General features: G+C 37.2%; 1 protein-coding gene and 1 long non-coding RNA gene across 3 annotated transcripts; both read right to left on the reverse strand.

The window, feature by feature from the left end:
• Positions 1-13,911: 13,911 nt before the first annotated feature.
• On the reverse strand, positions 13,912-16,315 carry LOC147486213 (uncharacterized). 2 transcript variants are annotated; one of them, XR_015202682.1, is made up of 3 exons: positions 15,817-16,274; positions 15,669-15,744; positions 13,912-14,326 (listed from the first exon to the last, which is right to left on the reverse strand). It is a non-coding gene; the product is annotated as an uncharacterized LOC147486213 (long non-coding RNA). The 2 variants fall into 2 exon arrangements; XR_015202681.1 differs by having other exon boundaries at positions 15,669-16,315.
• A 5,596-nt stretch (positions 16,316-21,911) lies between these two features.
• LOC147486214 (MLP-like protein 43) lies at positions 21,912-23,134 on the reverse strand. The gene is made up of 2 exons (XM_086573421.1): positions 22,896-23,134; positions 21,912-22,284 (listed from the first exon to the last, which is right to left on the reverse strand). The coding sequence occupies exons 1-2, from the start codon at positions 23,086-23,088 to the stop codon at positions 22,115-22,117; spliced, it is 363 nt and encodes a 120-aa protein (XP_086429547.1). The 5' UTR covers positions 23,089-23,134; the 3' UTR covers positions 21,912-22,114.
• Positions 23,135-25,452: the final 2,318 nt, after the last annotated feature.

Here is a 25,452-nt window from a genome sequence, read left to right on the forward strand (position 1 = left end):
CGGCTGTTTTCATCCCACTAAAATGGCCACCACACTCTTTGTCATGGCAGAACGATAGAACTTCATTGTATTCCCACCGGGAATACAACGATTTAATAATCGATCCGCACAATACTTAAAAGATAGGGCTCATCCCAAGAGTATAACATAACTCGGCCAAGAACTTCTTACGTTCATTTCTTGACCAATTATAAGGCATAACATCGGCCGCTAAATAATTGACAATGTCAACATACCATGGTGCTGAAAAAATGGCATACAGATGCTCATCGGGGAAAAGAGTCCGTATGGACTCGAATCATCCCGATCGTTGTTTGTGAGTCTAGATAAGTGGTCGGCAACTACGTTTTTTCGACCCTCTTTTGTCCTTTATTTCTAATGTGAACTCTTGCAGGAGAAGGATCCATCGGATTAATCTCTGCTTAGCATCCTTCTTTGCAAGAAGGTACTTAAGGGCTGCATGGTCCGTGTAAACTAAAGTTTTAGAACTAACCAAATAAGGAAGAAACTTATCTAAAGCATAAAATGACTGACTAAAATTTTTTAGGTAGTTGAATAATTCCGTTGAGCATCGTTTAAGGTTTTGCTAGCATAATAAATAACGGTGGACTTATTATCTAGTTTTTGTCCCAAGACGCACTAACCGCATAGTCACTAGCATCACACATGAGTTGGAAGGTTTAGACCAATGGGGAGGTCAGTATAATGGGTGCGATGGTTAGAAGGCGGCTTTTAAAGTTTCAAAAGCCCCTGCATCTGAGTTAAAATTAAAATCAAAGATTGCATCTTTCAAAAAAGCCAGATTAGTTAAAGGCCTAGCTATTTTCGAGAAGTCTTTGATAAATCGCCTATAAAAACCTGCATGGCCTAGAAAGGCTCTAATATCATGGACGATCCGTGGTTTAGGTAGAGTTGCTATCTTATCTAGTTTGGCCTTATCTACTTGATGCCATCACTAGATACAATGTGACCTAGTACTATGCCCTTTTTCACCATGAAATGACACTTTTTCCCGGTTTAAAACGAGGCTCTTTTCTTCACACCGTGTCAAAACCTTAGGCAAGGTTAGACAAACGATCGTGAAGGAGTCTCCATAGATAGAAAAATCATTCATGAAAACTTCCATAAAGCTCTACCATGTCACTAAATATATGAAGCATACACATTTGGAAGGTACAGGAGCATTACAAAGGCCAAAAGGCATTCGTTTATAGGCATACGTTCCAAAGGGACATGTGAAGGTGGTCTTTTCTTGGTCATCAATATCAATGATAATCTGAAAATAGCCTGAGTAGCCATCCAGAAAACAATAAAAAGCATGACCAGCTAGGCGTTCGAGCATTTGATCTATAAAGAGTAAAGGGAAGTGATCCTTTCGTGTCATAGCATTTAACCGTCTGTAATCAATATAGATCCTCCATTTCATGGGACCTTGTGTGACAACATAGTCACCATTCTCGTTACGTACCATGGTAACTCCCGATTTCTTAGGAACTACATGAATGGGGCTGACCCATTCGCTATCAGAGATTGGGTATATGATACCCGCATCAAGTAATCATAAGACTTCTTCCCTAACCACCTCTTTCATGGCGGGGCTCAAGCGACGCTGAGGTTCGCGCGAAGTCTTCGCGTTATCCTCCAAATGGATACGATGAGTGCAAACATTAGGGTCAATTCCCTTAATGTCAGCTAGGGACCAACCAATCGCAGACCGATGTTCCCTAATCACCCGGATTAAACTTGTCTCTTCATTCTTAGATAACAGAGAAGATATAATTACCAGATGATTACCATCCGGATCAATTTGTATATATTTTAATTCTGGGGGAAGGGGTTTAAGCACTGGGGTGGAAGAAAAATCAATAGATGTTTTAAGGTCGGGTCCTCATTTTGCATAATGAATACTTGCTTGGGTAGCAAGTCTTCATACTCAATATGTGGAGCAACCGAAGTGTCTACAATTGGTGTGGACTCAAGGATGGTGTTGACTTCCTCTAAGTAGGAGTCATTTACAAAATCTGACTTTCCAAAAGAAAGGAATTTGTACATATTGTTTCGAGGAAGCGTGTTGTTAAAATAATCTTGAGCTAAGCTCTCGATCATGCTAACCTCCCCATCTATAGAGCGAATCTGGTAATTGTTTCATCATTTTAAAACATTTACCTCAATTGTGAGATGGCTAAAAGATAAGGACATCTTACCATCGCCGCAATTAATAAGTCGTTGGCGGTTTAGCTAAAAGGGGAATCCTAAGATGATTGGTCTTGAGTCATTAGCGACTTCTCATCGAGGATAACAAAATCAGCGGGATAGTAGAACTCACGAACCTTAACAAAACGTTTTTCCACTACACCCTTAGGATACTTAATAGACACTGTCCGCTAATTGCAGCGTTATTTTTGTAGGTTGCATTTTCTGTAGACCTATTTGTTTATACAAGTAATACGGGGAGTAGGTTAACACTTCGCCCGTGTCTAATAAAAGCGGTCGTCGTGTGGGAATCTCCTAAGGTTCATTTCTGATGGGGCGACCGGGGTCCTTGTACTTAACAATTCCATTATTTTCGGATAAAGTTGGGAATTGTCAGGTTAAAAAGCGTCTTTAGGTATGTTGGTCTTACGCCTAGTAGTGCACAACTCTTTAAGAAACTTAGCGTGATTAGGTAGCTTTTTAATAGCTTCGAGAAAAGGAAGGTTTATCGTTAGATTTTTGAAAACGTTCCTAATCTCCTCGAAGTTGGTATCCATGGTTAGCATGGCTAATTTTTTAGGGAATGGTGGTTTTGCTCTATATTTAGCATATGGCTCGACTAGATGTGTAACCTTGGCTTTCTGTTTCTTAGGTTGTGGTTTAACTGGTACCTCTATAGTGGTAGGTTCTTCAGTTTCTATTTCGGTATCTAGTTCGATATCCGGTGTAGGGAGTACTGATGGGGTAACTATAGGCATAGTTACTTTGTTATCAACCACTCTTCCAGAACGGAGAGTGGTGATGGCATTGAGGTCACCTACTATTGTTGTTTCCGTACTAGTATTACCGTTTACCTCAAAGGCTGTGTTTGTTGTTTTAGGGTTTGGTATAGCTTGTCCTGGAAACACGCCTTTTGGTTGGGCTTTCTCTTGGGCTAACTGTTGTATGCCCTGATTTATGGATTGTAATATCTGTTGGTTTGATTGAGTCATTGATTGGAAAAGTTGTTGGGTAACCTGTATAAAGGCGTCGATACGGTCCGGTTGTGTAGGTGTAGTAGTCACAGGTGGTGCGACTGGAACTATCTCACGTTGATTATTTATGGGTGGGTTTTGATAGTTACTATTGTTAACCAGAACGATACCTCTATTGGTATTATAACTATTATAATTATTCTAACCTTGTGCTACACCTTGTCGTGGTTGCGCTTGGTTGTTATAATTATTATAATTTCCCTGACCTTGTCCCTGTCCTTGCCTAGGTGGAGCTTGATTATAGTTGTTAGCTTGCCTAACATTTTGGTTATTAAACACTGGAGGTGTAACTTGTTGATTGTTTCGCCAACTAAAGTTGGGATGTTGTCTCCATGGGGCATTAGGAATAGGATAATTATTAATGGAGTAAACATTATCTTGCTCGATTGTTGTTGTTCATAAAGAGAGGACAATAGGAGTCGGGGGGTGCTCGGGACTCAAACAGAAATTACATGGGTTGGAGTTGACATTCATGACGGGAATAGGCTTTTGTTGAATAGAAATAGCCTCTACTTTTTTTAGTTAGAGATTCGATTAAATTTTTAAGTTAAGGGTCGGGTTTCATCTCAAACATACCGGTGCCTTAAGCTGTTGAAGAAGAACTAGCGAGGGGGATATCATCATCCCCCATTGTTATTGCGTTTAGTTTGTTCTTCTAAAATTTATAAGCCTCTCGAGGCTCCTTTACTTAGGAAACTACCCCCATTCATTATGTCAAGGACTTCTTTATGGTGATGTTGAAGTCCTTTGAAAAAGGCACGAACTAACGTGTCTTACGCTGGGTTATGGTGTGGACACTCTATTAGCGGATCGGTGAAGCGATTCCAAGCCTCGAGAAAATGATTCATGAGGGTTACGCCGGAAGAAATGAATCTTGGAAAGCATTTCATCCGTCTTTTAGGGGTGGGTAAAAATGTTCCATAAATAGCTGAACAAGTTTAGCCCACGAGTCCACAGAGTTAGGCGCTTGGGCAGTTAACCAAGACGCCGCCTTATCGGCTAAGGTGAAGGGAAATACCCTCAGTTTAATTTGTTCCGCACCAACCGTAGGATGATGGAATGTTGTAAGGACTTGTTCAATCCTACGCATGTGTTGGTAAGGTTTTTCATGGCCTAAACCATGGAAAACGGGTAACAAATTAAATATGTTTGGGGATTCGAAAAATCCCCCGGGTCTGCTAGAACGATGCAAAACTTAGGGCTATCGCCAAAGCTTTGTAGAAGTCGGAGAGAGAGTCTCTCTTTCTTCACCTTAATATCGGTGGTGTTAAAATAGTAGCTAGAGGTGTAGTGGGTGGTATACTAGATAGAATTGTTTGTTGATGTTGTTGTGTGATTAGGTTTGGTGGTTTTGTTCGACCGGACCTTAATCTCATGCAAGACTAAGTCGAACTTAACTAAACATGCAACACTCCCAACAATTACGATATACTAGTAGAATCCTCTAACCGGAGATGCAAGGTGTGGAAGAAAGGACTACCTGACAAGGCCCTGCTTCGCTTATGAATAGCGTCTTGTTTATCGTGTTGTTCAGTGTAAATAACAAGTTAGAACACCGAAAAACTTAAAAAATCGAAGTTCAAAACAAACGTAGAAATCCCGTAAAATTTTGCATTGTATGCAGTGCGCCGCGATAGAACACGGTCGCGGCTTCGTAGTCCGACAAGTGAGTCGCGGGTCGCGACTTGGTAAAGAGGCTGGTCGCTTTCGATGTCCGATAAGTGAGGGGTCGCGTCGAAGTCCGTGATCAAGGCGCAGCGGTAGCGCCTCCTTATAAGCTGATCGCTAACGTGTAATTTTTCCCGGAATTTTTCGATGCTGAAACGGATAACCACAGTATGAATCAAACAAGGGTGGGTAGGTTTAATGGGACTTAAAAATGACTAATTCTACTATGAAAACAATGCTAAAGTGCAACTAAGATGGCAGCGGCGCCATTTGATAAAATATAAAATGAATAGTTTACCTACGAAATGAACAATGAAACTCAAAACATAAGTAAACTAAAACTATTTACGTGTCTATTTTATCAAAGTTTCAACTCTCAATTCTATCGAAATAGAGTGAAGTAACAAATTTGTTCCACTCCTAGTGCTCTAGCATGGATTGTTTTCTAATCTAATTAGTCGTTTTTAAGTCAATGAGAGCTTTACGAAGGTGATTACTACGATACTTACTGAATTTGATTACTTGAATTTAACTACGAATGCTATGGAAATACGATTGTTTGAATCTAGATAAAGAAATTATAGGGGAATTGAATCCACCTCGAATCCAACTTAACAACCTAGCGTAAAATGTTGTATCTCAATTCTCACGTTCTCACGGCGAGAATTTCGAGTTCTAATCCCTAGTGTTCGTGGCATTTCTACCGAATACTAACTAGCATGTGAGGTCGTCTACCCATTCTCATGGCGAAACACGACCTTCTAGAGTGGAATAGATTCTACAACCAATTATATACTAACCACTAAGTTTTCATCAAGGCTTCATCAACCCCTCTAATGGAGGTTTTAGCCTTGAGTCATCAAACTAACATTTCCCATTGAATCTAAACTAAACATAATTTAAGAAATTGAAATTTACTTAAACAATAATGATTAAAATCTAATTAACAACTAAGAAATGGTAACCAACAATAATTAAAACAGATCTAATAGATTGAAATACACAATTCGAAATTGATAAAATAACTATTTTATTTATCTAAATCAATCAAGAACAATGATTCAAAGATTTAATCTAAAACAAGAATTGAAAATGGAACTAAAACTTAATTTAATTAATAAAACTAGATCTAGAATTCTATATATTAATTTAGGTCTAACTAGCTACCATTAACAAAGAGCTAAGCTTTTGTTTTTATACATTCAGATCCAAAAATCGTGCATGGGCTTGGAGCCATGTTTTGGGCCAGAGAATCAGGCCCAAAACCCAATCTTTCGATCCAAAAAAGGCCTCTTCAGCTGCAGTTGGCTTCCACAGACTTTTCATCCATTTTCTGCTCCTCTGATTGGGTCAAGGCTTGGACCATTGGAAAGCTCTTTTCGAGCCGGTCGTTTTGACATAAAGTAGGCCCCATTCAAGTCCGAGTCCAAAGATACGGCCTTCGGAAGTTCTGCTGACTTTGAGTGTTGTTTCTGCCCGCGTTGACTTTGACTTTTCATCCTTGACCGGGTTTTAGAAAGGCTTTGTCTTCTTGAATCTTGACCTTTAATCATAGAACTCCTTAGCAACCAACCATTGCTCATTTATCTCGCTAAAGTGGCACATTTCTGCACATAATGGACTTTGCAACCTGAAATGCATAAAAACACGTAATCAGTGCTAACTCTTAATTATTACTCACATAATTGGTCTAAAAGTATGTCTGTTACAGGGTTAAAACTACAGTTTTGGGCTCTTATCAATTGCATATGGTCAATGCAATCGCACTCGGCGAAACGAGATTAGTTAGAACTCCATTTTTTGTCACTTATTTTAATTTCTTATCTTTGCTTGAGGACAAGCAAAATGCTGTTTGGGGGTGGTTTGATAAGAGCCTAAAACTATAGTTTTAACCCCTTAATAATATTACATTTAGACCAATTATGTTTATAATAAATAAGAGTTAGTACTGTTTACGTGCTTTTGTGTATTTCAGGTCTTGGAGTCAAATATGTGAAGAAATATGTCACTTTTGCAAGAGAAAGGAGCAAAGGTTGGTTGCTATGAAGTTCTATGGTTAAAGCCCAAGTTTCAAGGAGAAAAAAGCCTTTTTAAAGTCCAGTCAAAGCTGAAAAGTCAAAGTCAACGCGGGGCAGAAATAGAGTATAAAAGTCAACAGAACTTCCGTAGGTCGTATCTTTGGACTTAGGCCTTGGAATTAGGCTTATTATATATCAAAACGACCGGCTCGGAAAGAGATTTCTAATGGTTTAAGCCTTGATCCAAACAAATGAGCAAAAGTTTATGAAAAGGTTATTGCAATAATTTCCATCTCTAAAACCTTTTTTGGACTTCAGTAATTAGGTTTTCGGCTTTTGATTTAGTGGCCTAAAATATAGCTCCAAAGCCCATGCATGAAATTGTAAACCTAGCCCTCTCCTACGTAAAGAGGAGTAAGGCAAAACTTTAACTCTCTCCTACCTCTTCTCTTTAGTCTAAACCTAGATTATGGTTATTAGCCTAGCCACCATTAATACAATTCAAGTTATTTTTAATACAAGTATTCCTTTAATTATGTCTTCTTCTTCTCATTATTTATTCCATGATAATCTAATGAACCATAACTAAACATCTATTAGAGGGGCATGATTGAAGCTTTGATGAAGACCTGATGTGTTAAGTTACTATAGAATAGTTGTATTAAAGAGCTTCAAGCCTAGGGTTTTCTATTTAGCAATAAGTAAAATAACCCTAGATTAGAGGGTAGTTCATTCACCATGAGAATGGGTTTCAACTTCCTCTCATGCTAATTATTAGTTGGCTAGAGATACCATGAATAATTAGGGATAAAAAAGACATAACTTTTATGTTGAACCTTGTGTAAAAGCATAAAGATTAGGGTTGCAACAAACTCAATATTAGCGTGTTAGGGACTAATCAAGGTGGATTTCAAATCTCCCTAATTCTTTCTTTATATTCACATCTTAATATTTAATTGTCATAGTTTAATTTAGAATATATTCAATATTAGTTTTCACCATATTAGTTTTATTTTAAATCATTACTCTCATGCTGTTAAATTGTTCATCATTAGTGGAATTAGTTATTATCTAATGCAATTAGGAGTAAAACGAATTCTTGCTCTAGTTTTATTACATGATAATTGAGAGTAGAACTTTGATATAAAAAGACATGCAAATTATAGTTTACTTCTTCCTATTATAATTAGCTAAGTAGGAGTAAAAGCATAAATTTCATTCTATCAGTATGTGAGCAACATAACTCAATATTACAGACCCATAGAAAAATTGTTTCTAAATAAATGTTTTCTAAATCATGAACTGAATAGCTAAGTCTTTACTTAGCCTATTGAGCAGGGGTAGAATCGAACTTCAAATCAGCATCAGTACTTGCTGTTGCACCAGCATCAAGAACTCCTGGACCACTTTTAAGAACTGACTATGTCGTTGGACTGGCTGGGACAGTTGAAGGCTGAGCAAAACATTCACCTGAAACGAGCACAACAAAAAAGGAATCTGAACGAGAGATATGTCATCATTAGTGTCTTCTTCAGAAGATGAGGAGACATCGGGTATAAGTTCATTCTAAATCGCTAAGATACTGGTATTCAGGTCAGGAAATAAGATGAAAGGTTTGGTCACCCACCCCTGATCATCCACCTGAGAAACATACCCAGTAGCCTCAATTGCCTCCTCAAACTTAACTTGTCTGGCTGCATGGAAGGAGTCTTCATAAACATCAAGTACTTTCAAAGCAAAAATGAATAGCATTCTCGGCTGACCTCTTCTTTACCTCCTGGACTGCCTTGGAATAAAACTCAGAGGTCTCTGCCAAGAGATCACGAGCCTTCTTTTCATAACGTAGACGCTTCTCCTTGAGAGCCCTCTCATAGTCTGTCATGACTACATTTGCATGAGTAATGGCTTAGTCAAGGGTTCTCATCTCAGTATTCCTATGGTGAAGCTCCCCCTGGACTTTGATCATACTTTGCTTGCAAAGTGGTGAATTGAGAATGCAATTCCAAGAATTTCACTTTCCAAGAAGCAGCCCCAGTAACTCCCCTTTGGGCTTTGTCTAGAGAGTTTCGGAGGTTGGTAATTGTCTCTCTCATGTTCCTAAAACCAGCGTCTGACTTTTTCTCTCTGGCCAAAAGTTGATTTACCTGGGTTTGCAGTTCCTTTGCCCTTTTCTCAGCAGCCTCTCTTGCCCAGTTCAGCTCGCCAGTGACCATGTCGTCAGCAGCTATACTGGCTAAGGTCGCAAAGATTGGTTCTTTCATAGCCAAGAAGTTATTCACTAACTGGAAAAAAAAAATACAGGATATGTAAGTAACATAATGAGAGAAACAAACATTGTACAAAGAAGGAAGTCTTACATTGGAAAGATAAACTGCAGATCTGTGAAATGACAAATCCAGACTACCAGCCATATTGGCTTCAACTTTATCAATAGGAATTCGCGCAGCTTCCAGAACTCCAAGCGCGATATCAACATCATTAACTGAGCATTTGTTGGTGACTAGAAGCTCATCAGTTCGGCCCCAACGCCTCATCTCCATGATCATCTCCCTTCCAGGAGAATCTGGAGATTGTGGCGAGAAGGGAATGGCATTACTCACCCTCCTCCTATCTCCAAATCGAGGAGGCAGGAGAGCAACAGTTACAGCAGTTGTCTCAGCGACGCCCTTCCCCTTTCGATCATCGGGGAGGGAAGGATCAATAGTCAAAGGTAACATAGTCACCAGCCTGTTCAGAACCTATAGGAGGGTCTGAAACTGGTAGGGGTACATCTACTTTCTCAAAAGACTTACCAGAATGGAGAATAGTCATAGGAACCTTGAAAAGTGTTTTTTCATCCACAGATAGAGGGAGAAATTTCATTCTCTTACCTGGTTGGGCAACATCAGAAGCAATAGCAGGATCAACTCTCTTCAACTTTGAACGATTGGACGCACGTACTTCTTTCTTAAAATTGTTAGCAGCCAGAAGTTCATGAGGCAGTTCAGGCCCCTCCTGCCAGTGATCACACAATCATCACTGACACCAGGCTCCTGAACTGAACCCGATGTCGCAGCATCACTGGAGGTTGCCACAGAACTCTTCTCTTTGCGGCTTCCTCTCCTTCTAGTACTCAAAGAGGATTCATCCTGAACTGGAGGAGGAAAAAGACCAACATCCTGATCCATAGGAGGAGGAAGTACTGTGCACCCAGAATTCACAGTATTTATCCCAAAAGGGGAAAAGATGGCGGCAAGTGTCAGCAGTTCTTCAATAGACATATTGAAATATTCAAAGAGATAGGTAGGGTCAGGAACTATCACCCAGGACATCCTTTGATTATTGGGGATCTTCTTAATGAAATCTACCATAGCAACATCAGTTGCAGTTAATTGGTTCCAGGGGGAAGAGTCATCTAAAGAATAATAGCAAAGGAACTCAGTTAAAAAGCTCTTATAATGATTGTAAAATTCATGAGAAAATAGACTTACTGGTCGGAGCATGAGTGTGTTTTCTGGGAACAGGAATCCCCACTGGCTCACCATCAACATCTAGAGGGCGAACGTCCCACGCATCACCCAACACTCAAAGGTGGTGATCAACCCAACCCTCGTCACTCTGCTTCCCCTCGAAAAAGACGATAGGAGAATGAGGGGAAAGGTGAGTCCGGCCCTAAGTTGACCGATTGTTATGAGCGCTACTTCTTTGTAGGCCAACTCATCAGACAATCTCCCCCACTTAAGACCAATATTAGCAGAGATGTGAAATTTCTATCGGATCAGTTCTAGGGAAGAGAGATCATCAAAGTTTATAAGTGACCAGTTGGGATTCATGATCAGAAAAGAGAGAAAGTTTGGAGTTTTGGTTAAACCCTAATGGGATATCAAGGGGTTCAGTATACAGGGAAAAGATAGCGGAAAAGATAATGAGGGCTCTCTCACCAGATCATTTATATACAGATAAGATGTACGGTTACGATTAGCCCAAGCATTGCGTCTTTTCGGGATGGAACTGCCATCATTATCTTTTTCAGGAAACGGCATGTCTGTTCGAGCCATCTTTTCAGCAACCTTAATTAATTGAGCCCATAAGCAGTTGCGACAACTATTTAAGAAAAAGATTCTTGCGCCAAAAGCAGTGTCACTTCAAGTGCCCACATGCTAGATGGCATGAGAGGGGGTATTTGTAAGGGGGATTTCCCGTAACTAACTAGATGACACGTGGGAGGGAAATGACCTAGGACTAGGGATGTCCATCTTGCCCGACACCCAAAACCAACCCAAAACCCGAACAAAAAACCCGTACTGAACCCTGCCCGAACCCGACAAAACCCGAACCCGAACCCACACCGAAATACATAGGGTAAGGTTTGGTCACACTCTCTAAACCCGAACCGATCCGAGCCCGACCCGATAATTTAGCCCTAAACCTGTTAAAAGGGCTAAAAAACCCAAAACTGAACCCGGACCGAAATCGAACCCCAAATCCAATTTCAATTGCATACTACTAATCTCATATAAAATAATAAGTTAGATAAATATTTGGATTATGATATCATTCATGTTTACAATGATGAGTTATTTAATATATTAGATTATGGAAAAATTTATGTTGGGATTTCTAATTTTTTCAGTAATTGCATGTGATCATGTGTCTATAATTCATTTCGAGTCCATCTATTTTTAAATCATATCAAATAATTATGTCCGAGTATAAGTGATAATTACTTCCAAGTTCATTATAAGTTTTATTTTGTTTGAAGGATTGGTGGATAGTCGAAGAAGGAATAAAATGTAGATATATATTTCAAATAAAGTTTCTTATTGTCTTCTTTCTTCATTTATATCAGGTTTTATCCTACCCGAAACCCGAGCCCGATGGGTACTCGAAATATAGGGTTAAGGTAGGGTTTGGTCACACTTCTCAACAAAATACCCGACTCCGGGTTTGGATAACCCGATACCCATTCAAAACCCAAAAAATTGGGTTCAGGCCGGGTCAGGTACCCATTTGGACATCCCTACCCAGGACTATAGATGTCCAGAATAAGACGAGATTCATCAGATCAGTTCTATGAATAAGTGATCTCGTGTTTATCACAAGTGTTTAGTAAACATGTGTCAGGCACGTGACTAACCGTCTCTAAGCATAACAGTTCTCCAAGTCGTTAGGAATTGATATGGATAGTTCCTGAATATAAGGAAACTGAAGAGTATGATATTTGATGATAAAGAAAGAATCGTAATGACATATCTTAAGAGTTACCTTTTAGATATAATCTTCCCATATACAATGGGATATTATGATCAACAAGGAAACCTACCACTAATAAGATATGGTCTAGATTCAGACTTCCATAAGGAGAGGATTCCTAATAGGAAGGCAGAGTCCTAAGATAGAAGGGAACTCACAAGCGGTGAGATTAACCCTAACCCTAGGACTCTCGAAGTTATTCCTATATAAACTATAGGAATTCGCTCTTAGGAACTACGCAAAATAGGATTTGATTCTTCTAAACAAACAAGAAGATACGTAGGCAGCTGCCAGGCGGTTCAATCCTGAACTCTAAATCATCTCATTCCTTCTCTGTCAAAAGAGAGATTCCTAATCACAAGGCACAAAAGAAGATCAGGAGATACTCATAAAATCTCCTACAAGAAGAGTGGGTTGAAATTTTCCATTTTGTACTTTTGTCAATGTAAAATAGCGAACTCCTTCTTCAGGAAGGATAGTCTCAAACTCAATCAAATTACTTCATGTGGTACCTGAAGTCCTGAATCAATGGGTTGGGACATTTATCACCTCAGATTTTTTTAGTTCTCCGAACAACCGACCCGAGATGTTTTGGCCAATAAGAACATGTGACATCTGACATTAGTGAGGCTAATTTATGTGTACCATTTACTTAAAGCTAACCCTGCACTGTTCATGGCGAAAATTTGTTGAGGATGGGCTAATAAAGTAACCTGACCTCGCCGTCTAGATATATGGTCTTGATCATCAAATTAAATAAGTAAAACTAACATTTCCAATTAGTTAATAACATTAATTGGACTTATATTTTACCTGAGATAACATACTTCCATAGCCTAACAGCACCTACACTCTGACCATCTCCTTCAATAATATCAGCACCCCGAACTAACAAAATAAATAGATGGAAAAACTTACAAAATGGAATCAAGATTTAATCCTCAAGAAGGTTACTTTTCTTCTTAAGCAATATTTGGATGGAGGGGAGGAGAATTACTAATAATTGGATTGCTTAGAGAAGGCGAGCAATGACACTGTATGAGCGAGTCAGCGAGGTGTTTCAAGAGTTTTGCTCAGTAAAAATGAAGTTAGCATGGTTTCATTAACAGTTAGAGAGCGAAGTTCCTCCCTCACCATTGATTGAACAGTTGGCTGTCGTTAAAAAACGAATCCGTCAGTAATCAAAATCGTATGCATATCCAACTTCCTTAATGTATAAATAAATCTTTCTTTCCTGTTTAAAATACACGTACCTCGGTTTCTTTTACAACTTTAGTTTGAAGGTGCTCCCTTAAGTTTGATCGAAAAACACGAAGTAAATAATTAGCAACCAACCTTTTTAATTATACACATACAAAAAACAAACAAACTTGAAACTTGATACAGAGAGAGAGAGAGTGATAGGAAAAGGTATTTTGGTGAAAGAGAACGGTTGTGGCCTTGTGGGCTTCTGGGAGAGAGAACGAAAGTAGAAACAAAAGGTTTTCACCATTAAAGAGTCGCAAAGAAACAAAGGGTTTTGTCCAACTCAACTCATGGGCTACCATCGTGGCACTCGTCCCGACCTTCGATTTATACCCCTGAAATCGAATCCCAACCATGAGTCAGAAACTGAGTTGTTTTGTTAAGTTGATGTGTTCTCTATAGTTTATTAACATTTTTGCAACAACATATTAGCTAGATAAAAATTCCTCAATAAGGAATCATTGTAATGTTAGCTATTATATACCTACCGTTTCAAACATACAAAAATCACAACAACCCAATGCTTATAAAGGCGTACTTCATTTAACCAAACATGCAACAGTGCACATGAAAGAGCATTCCATCATTGTTTATTAATTTCTTGTTGATTCCTAAGGGCCCACTTGGGCAAATTATGAACCACCCCAATATAACATATGAATCATCTAAAACAACCAAGTAAACATGGTTCCAGGATCTTTAAGACAACTAAATATTGTATATTCATTAGCTTTCAACTGCTAGCTTCCTCAGCTGGCAACTTAAGGACAATGATAACATTTGGTTGCCACCCTCCATACTAAAAATTTGGATATCCTTCCTCCTGATAAGAGAGCAACAACTTCAGCAACATCCATCCATTCTCCCACATCAGGTGATGATGCTCTGAATCTTCTATATCCCATCCTTCAACAAAATTGCTCCAGCATGCAACTCCTATCATAAGATACATCAAATCTGACATAAGTTGAACATATATTATTATAATTTAAATCTGAGTGATCTTAAAATGCTTGAATACATTCTTCTACTTCACTCTGCCTGTGTACTCAATCTCAGCTAACTTTTCCCCATATAAGATCAAACATTAACACACTCCAAATGATAGAAATAGGCAACTAATAAAAAAAAAAGTACCGCATGAGGGCAAATTGATGAAGTGAAAAAAAAAAATCGTTAAGATATAAAACTGACAATTTCAGTGAGACAAACGCTACTCAAGGAATTGCTTTTGCAATAGAACCCTCAAGTTTGCAAAATTAGAATTGTTTCCTCCAATCAAGGTCCAAAAGTGTATTTAGATAAAAGTTGACTAACCCAAACATTAGTGCACACTATATAATAAAAATAGGTACGTAAATAGTAAAAGGAGTACAATAAGAAAGAAAATAGATAAAGAGAATCACAAAAAAAAATGTAATAAATTATTCTATTGGATCCAAAAAAAAATAATATATGATAAACAATATGGAAAAGCGTTAAACCTATCCAATAAAAATAGGTTGTACTAATGTACTGCTGTAGTTTTTTTTACATGGTGTTTTAGCCTAAAATGATTATCCCCATACATAAACCAAACCCTTTGTTCGATCCCCTCTCTTTTTGGGCATTAACAAAGTCAATATATATATAGATTAAGATTCTTGTTTGTTAGCAATATTGCTAACCACACGCACTTCAACTTAGCACACGCACCTCACACAAAGTTTAAATTCTTATTGAATATCAAACTCGATACACGAAAATTTGGTGAACAGAAATTTCAATTTCGTTTGATTGAAGAGATAAACACAGTTAGAGGCAGATTCTAGTAATTACAATAGACCAAATTCATTCGAAAAATATCATATCCAAGGCAGAAGATGAAGTTCAAGAGTGAATGAAGCCAACTCACCGACAATTCCAAAATGGAGGGAGATAAACTTGTCCTTCAAGAGATAAACTAATTCATTGCACACCTCTATATTAAAAATATCAGTGACAAGCTGGAGTTGCTTTTGTTTGATTAATCAATGATTAGCTGACAATTATTTATTCATCATATAACATCAGTAATAAGTAATTCACCGTCCACTTCCATTGACGAAGAGTGTGGGGCGATGAGGGAGAAAAGTAGTGAGCCGTTAGATTAAGTTAAGTAATTCATGATAGAGAAGAAATTTTCTAATGAAGATAACTAAGACTGAATAAACAGAGAATCGTACAAAACTTAAACTGGTGAAACCCCAATTTCAAGACCAATAATGATAAAGAGAACTCTTACTGGTTGGCGACTTACGCTAATAATGTGTCTTCAGTCCCACAATTTTCATAGCAGAAGATTTGAGCTCTAAGGTTGGCCAACGACTTTGAATCTGACAAAAACACAGGCTTTGATACATTGTTACAACCCATAGTAATCCCAAATTATACAGTTACACACTTACGTTATCGCCAAATCTAAGTGTTCCGATCCTGCGAGCATCGCACTTACACAGTACGCTAAAATTACAAAAATGGTAAACCATTATTCCTATCTCTGGAAAAACAAACCATTCATACCTGCCTTGCTTGATTTTCCAGCTTTGCATTTTTTTTTTAGCAAGTTATGCAAGAGTTATTATAGCAACCTGCACAACCGTAATCGTAATGGAAATTTAAATTCAAGAATTAAATAGCTATAAGAAACAAGCTTACATAAACATGATTCACTAATTGGAATCAAAGTGATGAATGAGTTAAAGATGCTACGCTACTGGCTAAGGAAAGAAGAAGGAAAACCAAAGCAATAGAACTCAAGTGAGAGGGGTAGATGGAGAACGAAGAGTTTAGTCTTAAATTGGTGGGAAGTTCGTAGGCCTTTTACTGTTTGGGTTTTTTTTAAGCGAAATTTAATTCTAAATCAAATTATGGTCGAGGGAGTGTCGACCCTTGATTTATGCACCGTTGACGAAATCCCAACCATAGGCTATCAAGACCCAGAATTACTACATTTGGTCTTTTCTTTTCTATTTTGTTTTATTTTTATCAGAAATCCAAAAATTATCATAATTTGGCTCCTATATATTTTGCAATACTATTGTTCTACCACCTATGGTTTGGTTTTGCAACAATAAGAATTTGGCTCCGAATCTTCAATTGAAATTAGCCTTGCTAGGGAGGGAACAAAATCTCGATCTCAGATTGGAGCCGGGCAGGTATATCAAATTTGTGGCATTTTTATTTTGGTTTAATTACATAAATATACAACGTATTTAGATCCTCTTCACACTTGTATCAACATACGATTTTTTGTAACAAACATATCAATGTACTTTACACAATTTCATAAAACTAACAACTTGTTAGCATCCATCAATTAAGTGATAATGTATCATTTTTGTTTTTTCATTTTCCACCCAGCAAACCTTAGAGCATCTTTAGCAGTGATAAAACAGCAAATTCTCAAGAATTTGGTATTTTTTCAACTTCAGAAGAACTACATGTTGATGAAAACACCAAAAAAAAACACCAAACCAAACACCAAATCGACCAATATTTGGTTCCCAGGTTTGATGCTGTATCAAATCACTTATGCGGTTTGAGAAACACCGCGCGGTTTTGGCAAAACCGCGTGGGCTTGGGCTGCTAAATGGGCTTCTATGGTGCGGTTTTGGCAAAACCGCGTGGGCTTAGGCTTCAATGGGCGCGGTTTTGCCAAAACCGCGTGCGTTTTTTCTGAAAACTAGAACTGTGGTGCATAGAACTTAAAAAATTATGAGTTGTGCATAGAAGTTAAGAAATTAACAATTGTGCAATTGAAGAAATTAAGAATTGTAATTCAAAATCGAAAAAAATAAATAAATTAAAAACCTATGATTATGCGGTCAAAATCTATGATTATGATATAATCATATAATATCCAAAATAATCCAAAACCTATCATATTACATCAAATTTATTTAGCTCTCTTCTTCGCCCTTACCACTCGATCCCTCTCTCTCTCTATTTGGACATTTCAAGTCGCTCCTCTAAGTTCCTAATCGAGAATTATGATATTCTCTCGGCCCGCACGGAGGTTAACTACTTCAACCTAAAGTTCCTCATATCCACGATGTGTTGCTGCGTGTACACTTGTCGCGATATCCTCATCGCGCTTTCCGAAGTCTCGGCCATACGCGCATTGGGATTGGCGATATGTCCGAGAATATGCCTCCTCTCTTTCTTGGCTATAATGATACAGGTGTCATCATCCCATCAAACATAAGAACACGGTTCTCATATCTTTCTAGAACCTCGACTAAAAATCCAAGAAAATACAAAGTGTGAGTACATATTATATATATAATGAAGAAGATAAATAAAACAATTAAACTCACCATGGTATCTTGATCGATCAATATGCAGCTCTAACTTAGAGAAAACGAGCATGAGGCACCTCGGGAATGGAAATATAAGTAGGCTCCCCCCATCAGTCCACACACGGCAAACATCGAGGATTCTTGGCATTACCGTGAATTTGGATGATATGCATTCGAGGTTGTGGGTTGTAAGCGGTCGTGGCGGATGAGGAATACGTAGCTCACGTCTCATTCCTTCCAGGCCCACAAACTCGAAGTTGCTAGCCCGACCAACAAGAGGCAACAACGGACCCATGGAGCACGGTTCCACCATTTATAATACTGATCAGCAGTCTGCTCAACAACAAAAGAAGATGCATCTGGCCAAGGACCACAACTAGCATGAACTTCATGAATATGAGTTCTACCCCACGACTTCGCATCACTAACATCTGGCATGGGAGCACATGGAACTCCATAACGTCCAATCATCTGCCTCCAACATCTGTTGCCACAGTACCAAACCTGACAGTCACGTGCGGCAAAAATAACTCTGTGACGTGACAACACACAAGCATGCTGTACAACTGGATCATAGTAGACAAACGCCAAGGTCTCCACTCAATAGATGACAATGATCTAATATCAATCTGAGCACGAGCCATACAGATATTATTCCTAATCGCCCTCATTTACGAGTCAAGTGAGAATACGACCAACTAGCAAATCTAGGGCGTAGTATCGGCAATCATGTCTATGTTAGGACAAAGACATCGAAAGTACTCATAAAACCAAATCTCTAAAAGTCCAGTGAATCCCGCAATCGAGGACTTCTACTTCAATGTACGTAAAGCTTTATCTAATGCCGATATCAATGGCATATACCGAGCTACCAGTCATAATCTCTCATAGTATGCAAATCGGATACATAAGCATAATATCCGGTCGTGCAGTAGAATGACCATTGGGAAACAAAACATGCCCAATAAAAACATCAAAAAGTCCTAACATCTCGTCGGCATCCTCACTACCCGGTAGAACAGTCAAAGCTAACTCCGCTCGTGTATCAGGATGCAAGAGGGGTTCCATATATGCAGTCTTAATATGAGATAACTTAATCACAGAAGAATCATAAGCATCCGCACCCAAACGAGGAAAACTCATAAGCATATTATCCATATTCTCATAATTTGTATGAAAAGGTATCGGTTGGCCTATACCGATACTCAACCTAAAAATCATAGTGAAGTTTAGTGGTGTGAACCCTAACTCCGCACAAGGGAAATGAAATGTATGAGTTATACTCCACCATCTTTCTACTAAAGCTATGACCACTGCCCAATCAGCCTTCTCATAATCCACATCAACCAAAAGACCCAAAGGTGTATACAAAATACTATCTCTAATATGTACAAACTCATCCAAACTCTTAATAACCTTCCACCACTCTCTAACACCATATAAAGCCGATCTAACTCGGTAGTCAATAACATGCTGATATTATGAAAAAAATATAATGTGTATAAGATAAATAATTAATTGGTCCAACTCAACTAATTAATATTCAAAATATTTAATCAAAACTAATTAATTACCTGAGTATTAGCCATTGCACTCGACCGTGTTTTGTATCATGTGTAGAAGACACAACTTCTATATCAAGTGCTTCTCCAGGTGTAAATTGCCAACCGAAGTCGTTCATCTGATACTCCAGTACATAGGGATGTCTATCAGTCGACGCGACATTCTCGGGTTCTTCTCCCCCACTGTCTTTTCCCTCACCGTATTCTATTTCCTCAGATTCTTCTCTCTCATCGCCAATGTCGTCTGTGTACTGCCAATCATCACCGTCGAAAGGTTCAAAAGGATCCATATCAAATTTTAAGAGTTTAGGTAGGTTTTTGTTTTTTTTTAAAACTAAGGAGAGGTTTTATAATTGTGAGAAAAGGTGAAAGTGACTGAACCGCGCGGCTTTGGAGCTGTTTATATAGAAGTAGCACGCGATGTTCTGAACACCACGCGAGCTTGGGCCTGTCAATTGGGCTTTAGTGGCGCGGTTTTGGCAAAACCGCGTAATTGCTTGGTGTTTTTTTGGTTTGGTGTTTTTTTTGTTCAAAATTTTTGTGTTTTTTTTGTTGCTCTCCTAAAGATGCAAACTGTTTATATCTAACCAAAGTATGCACAACCCACGTGACTAACAATTTCTCAAAACCCAAAAAAGAAACTGAAGGGTGTCACTGCCACTGCCAACACCAAGACCAGTGCCTCCGCCATGCTCCTCTCTCTACTCATTCTTTTTTCTTTTTCTTCTTATTCTCTTCATATTTTTTATTTTTATTTCTTCCTCTTAATATCAACATCACCACCGATATAATTTCTGATTTTGGGTATTTTTAGAAAGAACTTCAAATCTGGGTGTAAAGTTGGAGCAAGCTCAATGATGAGCATGAAGTTAACTTCAAATCAATTTTGACTTCTGGGCTCGTGTTTTTGTTGTTGATATGTGAATTTCGATGATTTGGGGTTTGAATAAGGATTTTGATTTCAATTCAAGAGCTTGGTGTAATTTGATGATTGTGGAATTGAACTTATGTATGTGTTTTTGTTGGATGCCAGACGGTGGTTCCGCTTAATACATATGTGGTCATCTCAAATTTCAAGCTAGCATTGAGCTCCGTACCCATACACTTCAACCAAGTGTGAGCTTGAATGCCCTTTAAAGTTCAAATCAATTATGCTTGGGGGTGGTAAAGTTGGAGCAATTTGTTATAATTTGGTCATTTGGTTTTTTGGGTGAGAAAGATACAGAACTGGTCAAGGTTGCTGGAGGGAGATGAATTGAAACTGGGTCAAGGTCAAAGTGTCAAACTGGTCAAGGTGTATACAATTTGCCACACAAGGTGTGCTGGGTGGAAAATATAAAAATGAAAAATAAAAATAATATAACACATCATCACTTAACTGACGGATGCTAACATGTTGCTAGTTTTGTGAAATTGTGCATTGATAAGTTTGTTACAAAAAATTGTATGTTGGTAGAGGACCTAAATATATTGCATATTACTATAATTAAGCTGGTCTCCTTTTTTTTTCTTGTCTAATGTGCTACTAGATTATTACTAGCATGTGTTCTGTGCTACGCATCAGTTCGCCAAGTTGTTTCTCTCACTAAGAAAAGAAAAACAATTTTCTAAAAATGGGAAAGATATACAATTTCTATACATAAATTTTAGCTTTTAAATTTGGTAGAGGACCTAAATATATTGCATATTACTATAATTAAGCTGGTCTCTTTTTTTTTTCGTCTAATGTGCTACTAGATTATTACTAGCATGTGTTCTGTGCTACGCATCAGTTCGCCAAGTTGTTTCTCTCACTAAGAAAAGAAAAACAATTTTCTAAAAATGGGAAAGATATACAATTTCTATACATAAATTTTAGCTTTTAAATTTGGTAGAGGACCTAAATATATTGCATATTACTATAATTAAGCTGGTCTCTTTTTTTTTTCTTGTCTAATGTGCTACTAGATTATTACTAGCATGTGTTCGTACTAGGTTATCGTTTAAGCCAAGTTGTTTCTCTCACTAAGAAAAGAAAAACAATTTTCTAAAAATGGGAAAGATATACAATTTCTATACATAAATTTTAGCTTTTAAATTAAGAAGACTATCCTAAAATTATTGAAGAAAGAGGTGATTCAATTTTAATAGAGATCAGGGAGCCAATTGTAATTAATAAATAGGAGAGATATAATTTAAATAAACGTAGGGAGGTGGCTCTAAAATCTTAAAATAAGGAGATTAGAAATACACTGTTCGGTTGAGAAGTGTGGCTCCTACAAACCCGGCTATCATATATAGTGTAGAGATATGGAATATTTTTCTTCAACTAAATGAAATATTATGCTCTCATTGAATATAGCTAAGACGTCTAACTTAAATAACAAAACTAAAAACAAGGATTTCTAACCATTAAACGGACCAATTAGAACATATCTAAATCAGATCGGAACAATTACTTAAAAAACACCATATGAATTATGAATTGAAACATTAATTCAAAAACTAAAGCACTAAATAACAATTACTTAAAAAACACCATATGAATTATGAATTGAAACATTAATTCAAAAACTAAAGCACTAAATACTTATATTAGTGACTGCCGGGAACAACAAAATCAGCTGCCTCACAAAAGAAGCATTATTTAATTTTCCCAAAGTCACAAAGTTAGAGTCATAACTTCATCATTACAAGCACATTATTAAATTACCATTGCATACATAATTTCATCAATCTTCGTCATTATGTTTTACTTCATTTAAGCCTTGGCAATAAGATGAGCCTCCAACTTGTCAGTAATTTTAGCAAACAAATCCATATAATGATTTGGATCAGAGACTCCCTCTTTAGCCTTTACATACTCAAGAGTCCATTTTACTAAGCCCCCAACCCTTTGGAATAATTTGTATCTTTTCCACAACCTGTGCATAATGATTTGTGTGATCTCCTTCACAAATGTCAAGAACTATCAACATGTTTTCATCATCGATTACTTTAGTTTTTTCCTTGGCTTCCAAAATCTCAGTAGTCCCTGTAGCAACAACGACAGTAAATAGTCCGACAATAAAAAAAAAATGTAGTTAGAAAAAAGAGTATAATGATCATCACTAATTCACTATATTTTTATTTTAGTAAATCATGGTCAAGAACCATGATATATATATTTGGGTTGAAATTTTCCACTTTGTGAATGCCAAATAGACAATGTCCATCTTGAGGACGGTGGGTTGAAATTTTAAAATTTTGTATTTTCGTCAATGCAAAATAGCTATGCCTTTCTTCAGGGACGATATTCTCAAACTCAATCAAATTAAGCCATGCGGTAACTGAAGTACGTCGTGAATCACAATTGGTTGGGACATTGATCACCTCAGATTTTTGAGTTCTCCAAAAAAACAGCCCGAGATGTTCTGGCCAATAATAACGGCGTGACATCTCGATTAGTGAAGTTAATTAACGTGTGAAGATTTACTTGAAAGTTGAAACTGACCGTGGACTGTTCATGTCGAAAATTCGTGGAGGGCGGGCTAATAAAGTAACCTGACCTCGCGGATCTAGATATATAATCTTGATCATCAAATTGAATCAAGTAAAACTAACATTTCTAAGTAGTTAATAACATTAATTGAACTTATATTTTACCTGGGATAACATACTTCCATAGCCTAACAGTACCTACACTCTCACCATCTCCTTCAATAATATCAGCCCCCGGAACTAACTCAGGGCAGACAGTGGGAAGGTGATGAAGTGTGTACTTAATCATTTCGTAGAACTTATGTGGACTGCACTTGACTTCCTTGACGATCTCAAGCTTACTGGTTTCGGTAGCCATTTTTTTAAAGAAAGTAAACTTTATATATGATATCTGATCGGAACAACTAAACCTGCAATAATAATCTCTTCGTGGTAGTCTGCGTATACTTTAGTTGAAGTTCATGGCTAGCTACTGTATATAGAGTTCATAGCGCAACTGTACTCTTCTGTCAAGATTCACGTCTAGTCTCTCTGTCTCTGAATAAAACAAGAACAAATTATTTGGAGGCCCCATAAATTTTTTTTTTTACGGTGCTAATATTTTCACCGCCCTCATTGATAGCGTCCCCCAAAAAATATATATTGATATAGCCATAATATATATTGATATTATGGCGCTTGTATATAGCGCTCTCAATGGTTTCGATAACCCGATAACCGATCTGAACCAAATTGATAAAAAACGATTTGGGTTTTGATAATTTAGTTTGTAAACCAATCCGAAACCGAACCGAACCGATAAGATATTGGTTTGGTTTTGGATTTTTCCTCCACCGAACCGATATGAACCCGAACCGATAAGATAATATTTTAGTAATATTTATGATTAATTTTATATATGTTTATCAATTGTGGTTAAAATTAATTAATTTAATTTAAAATTTAATTGATTTTATAGTTTTCGGTTGGGGTCGGTTTGGGTTCGGTTTGCAATATATCTTATCAGTTCGGTTTCGGATTAAACGTAATATTATCGATTCGGTTCGGTTTCGAGTTCCCAATTTTCTTATCAGTTCGGGTTCGGATTTTCCAAAATCCGATTCAAACCGATCCATTGACCCTACTTGTATACATAGTACAAAATATCATAATATGGGTATTTATCGATATTCAATTTCTAGATATGCATCGTGGATATATCCCCCTCTTTAGGGATATTTGACATTGTTTCACATGCAAATATCGTAGATATATCTAAAATATCGATAAATATCGTGGATATTGTGAATATTTCTTGATATATCATGATACATTATTTATATTTATTTAAAATATAATGGTAAATATTAAATAAAATTATTATATACACAAAATATCTCCAAATATCTCTAAATATCGCAAAATATCCTCAAACATTACAAATATCGCAAATATTATCAAAATATTACTGATATTTACAGTCGTATATATCTCTAAACATATCGTAATATTTATATATCTTTTTCTGAAATCTGAATAGATATCTCCAAATATCGCAATATATCGAGATATTTTGTACTATACTTGTATATATGACCGAATACTTGGATTATTCTCAACTGAAAATTTAGAACATACATTTCTTTTTCTCATAGATTTTTGTTTTAAGGAATTCCAATTTCCTAAATCTGATTTTTGTGAGCCATTGAGTTGCGCTTCTTTGAAAGCTTGAAGATCTAAAGTCTAAACACAATTCCCATTACTCCAAATTTCGGTGCTTAAGTTACATTTCTTCTTCAACATCTCAATCTGACATCTCAATGGTTATTGCTAACACTCGTAAACGGAGGCACAAAGTTATCTATGTTCATTTCGGCGGCTACTTACTAGATTTAATTATTAAAAAGTTTGAATATTTTAAATGTTACTTATTACAGTAAACTTCTTCTACATTATTTGTCCAACCCGTCCTCTCTCTTCAATATTCATACTCTGATATGTTTCTTCACTCAATTTATATATTTTGTTGAAGTGAATCTCTTTGTTTCAAAATATCTAGTTCGCTCCCTGCAAGTTCCCATCGAACAAGTGAATTCTCTTAATCACCTTGTGATCGAATGCAGTTGCACAACTCTAGGATTAGGTAGTGGTAGATGGCAGTGGTGGTACTTGGTAGTGGAGGAGGGGCATAATGGATCGGACAAGGGAAATATCTTTTGGGGTGAGTGTATCGATTGGGGCGGGGAAAATATTAACACCCTTTTTTAATTGAGAGTTAGATAACATTATTATTATTATTATTATATTTTTATTTTTGGACAAGTGAATAACATTATTTTGAAAGAAGTAAGATATCAATAAAGTTCAAGGTATAATTAAACTATATGAGATTCACGTGAATAAAACAAGAAAATTATTAGAGGCCCGTAGATTGATATCACGAAAATTATTTGTTTTAAACAGAGTTTTGCATATAATAATTCTATGTATGTATTCTTCACTAAGTTAGGAGGCAATATATAGATACACTTACATCATCAAAGAAATGAAACAACCTACTTAAGGTAAACTAAATATTCCTATACTTAAAATACATTCTACCATATTACAGAATCAATCTAATATATTACACATCACATACAGCTCATGCTGACACTTTCCCTCAAGTTGGAGCGTAGACAGTTCCGGCCCTAGAAACAATCCACACAGGTGGGTGGTTGGGCCTCCAATGCTACTATGCCCA

The sequence above is a fragment of the Coptis chinensis genome, chromosome 7 (genome assembly GCF_015680905.1).
Source record: "Coptis chinensis isolate HL-2020 chromosome 7, ASM1568090v1, whole genome shotgun sequence".
Taxonomy (NCBI): Eukaryota; Viridiplantae; Streptophyta; class Magnoliopsida; order Ranunculales; family Ranunculaceae; genus Coptis; species Coptis chinensis.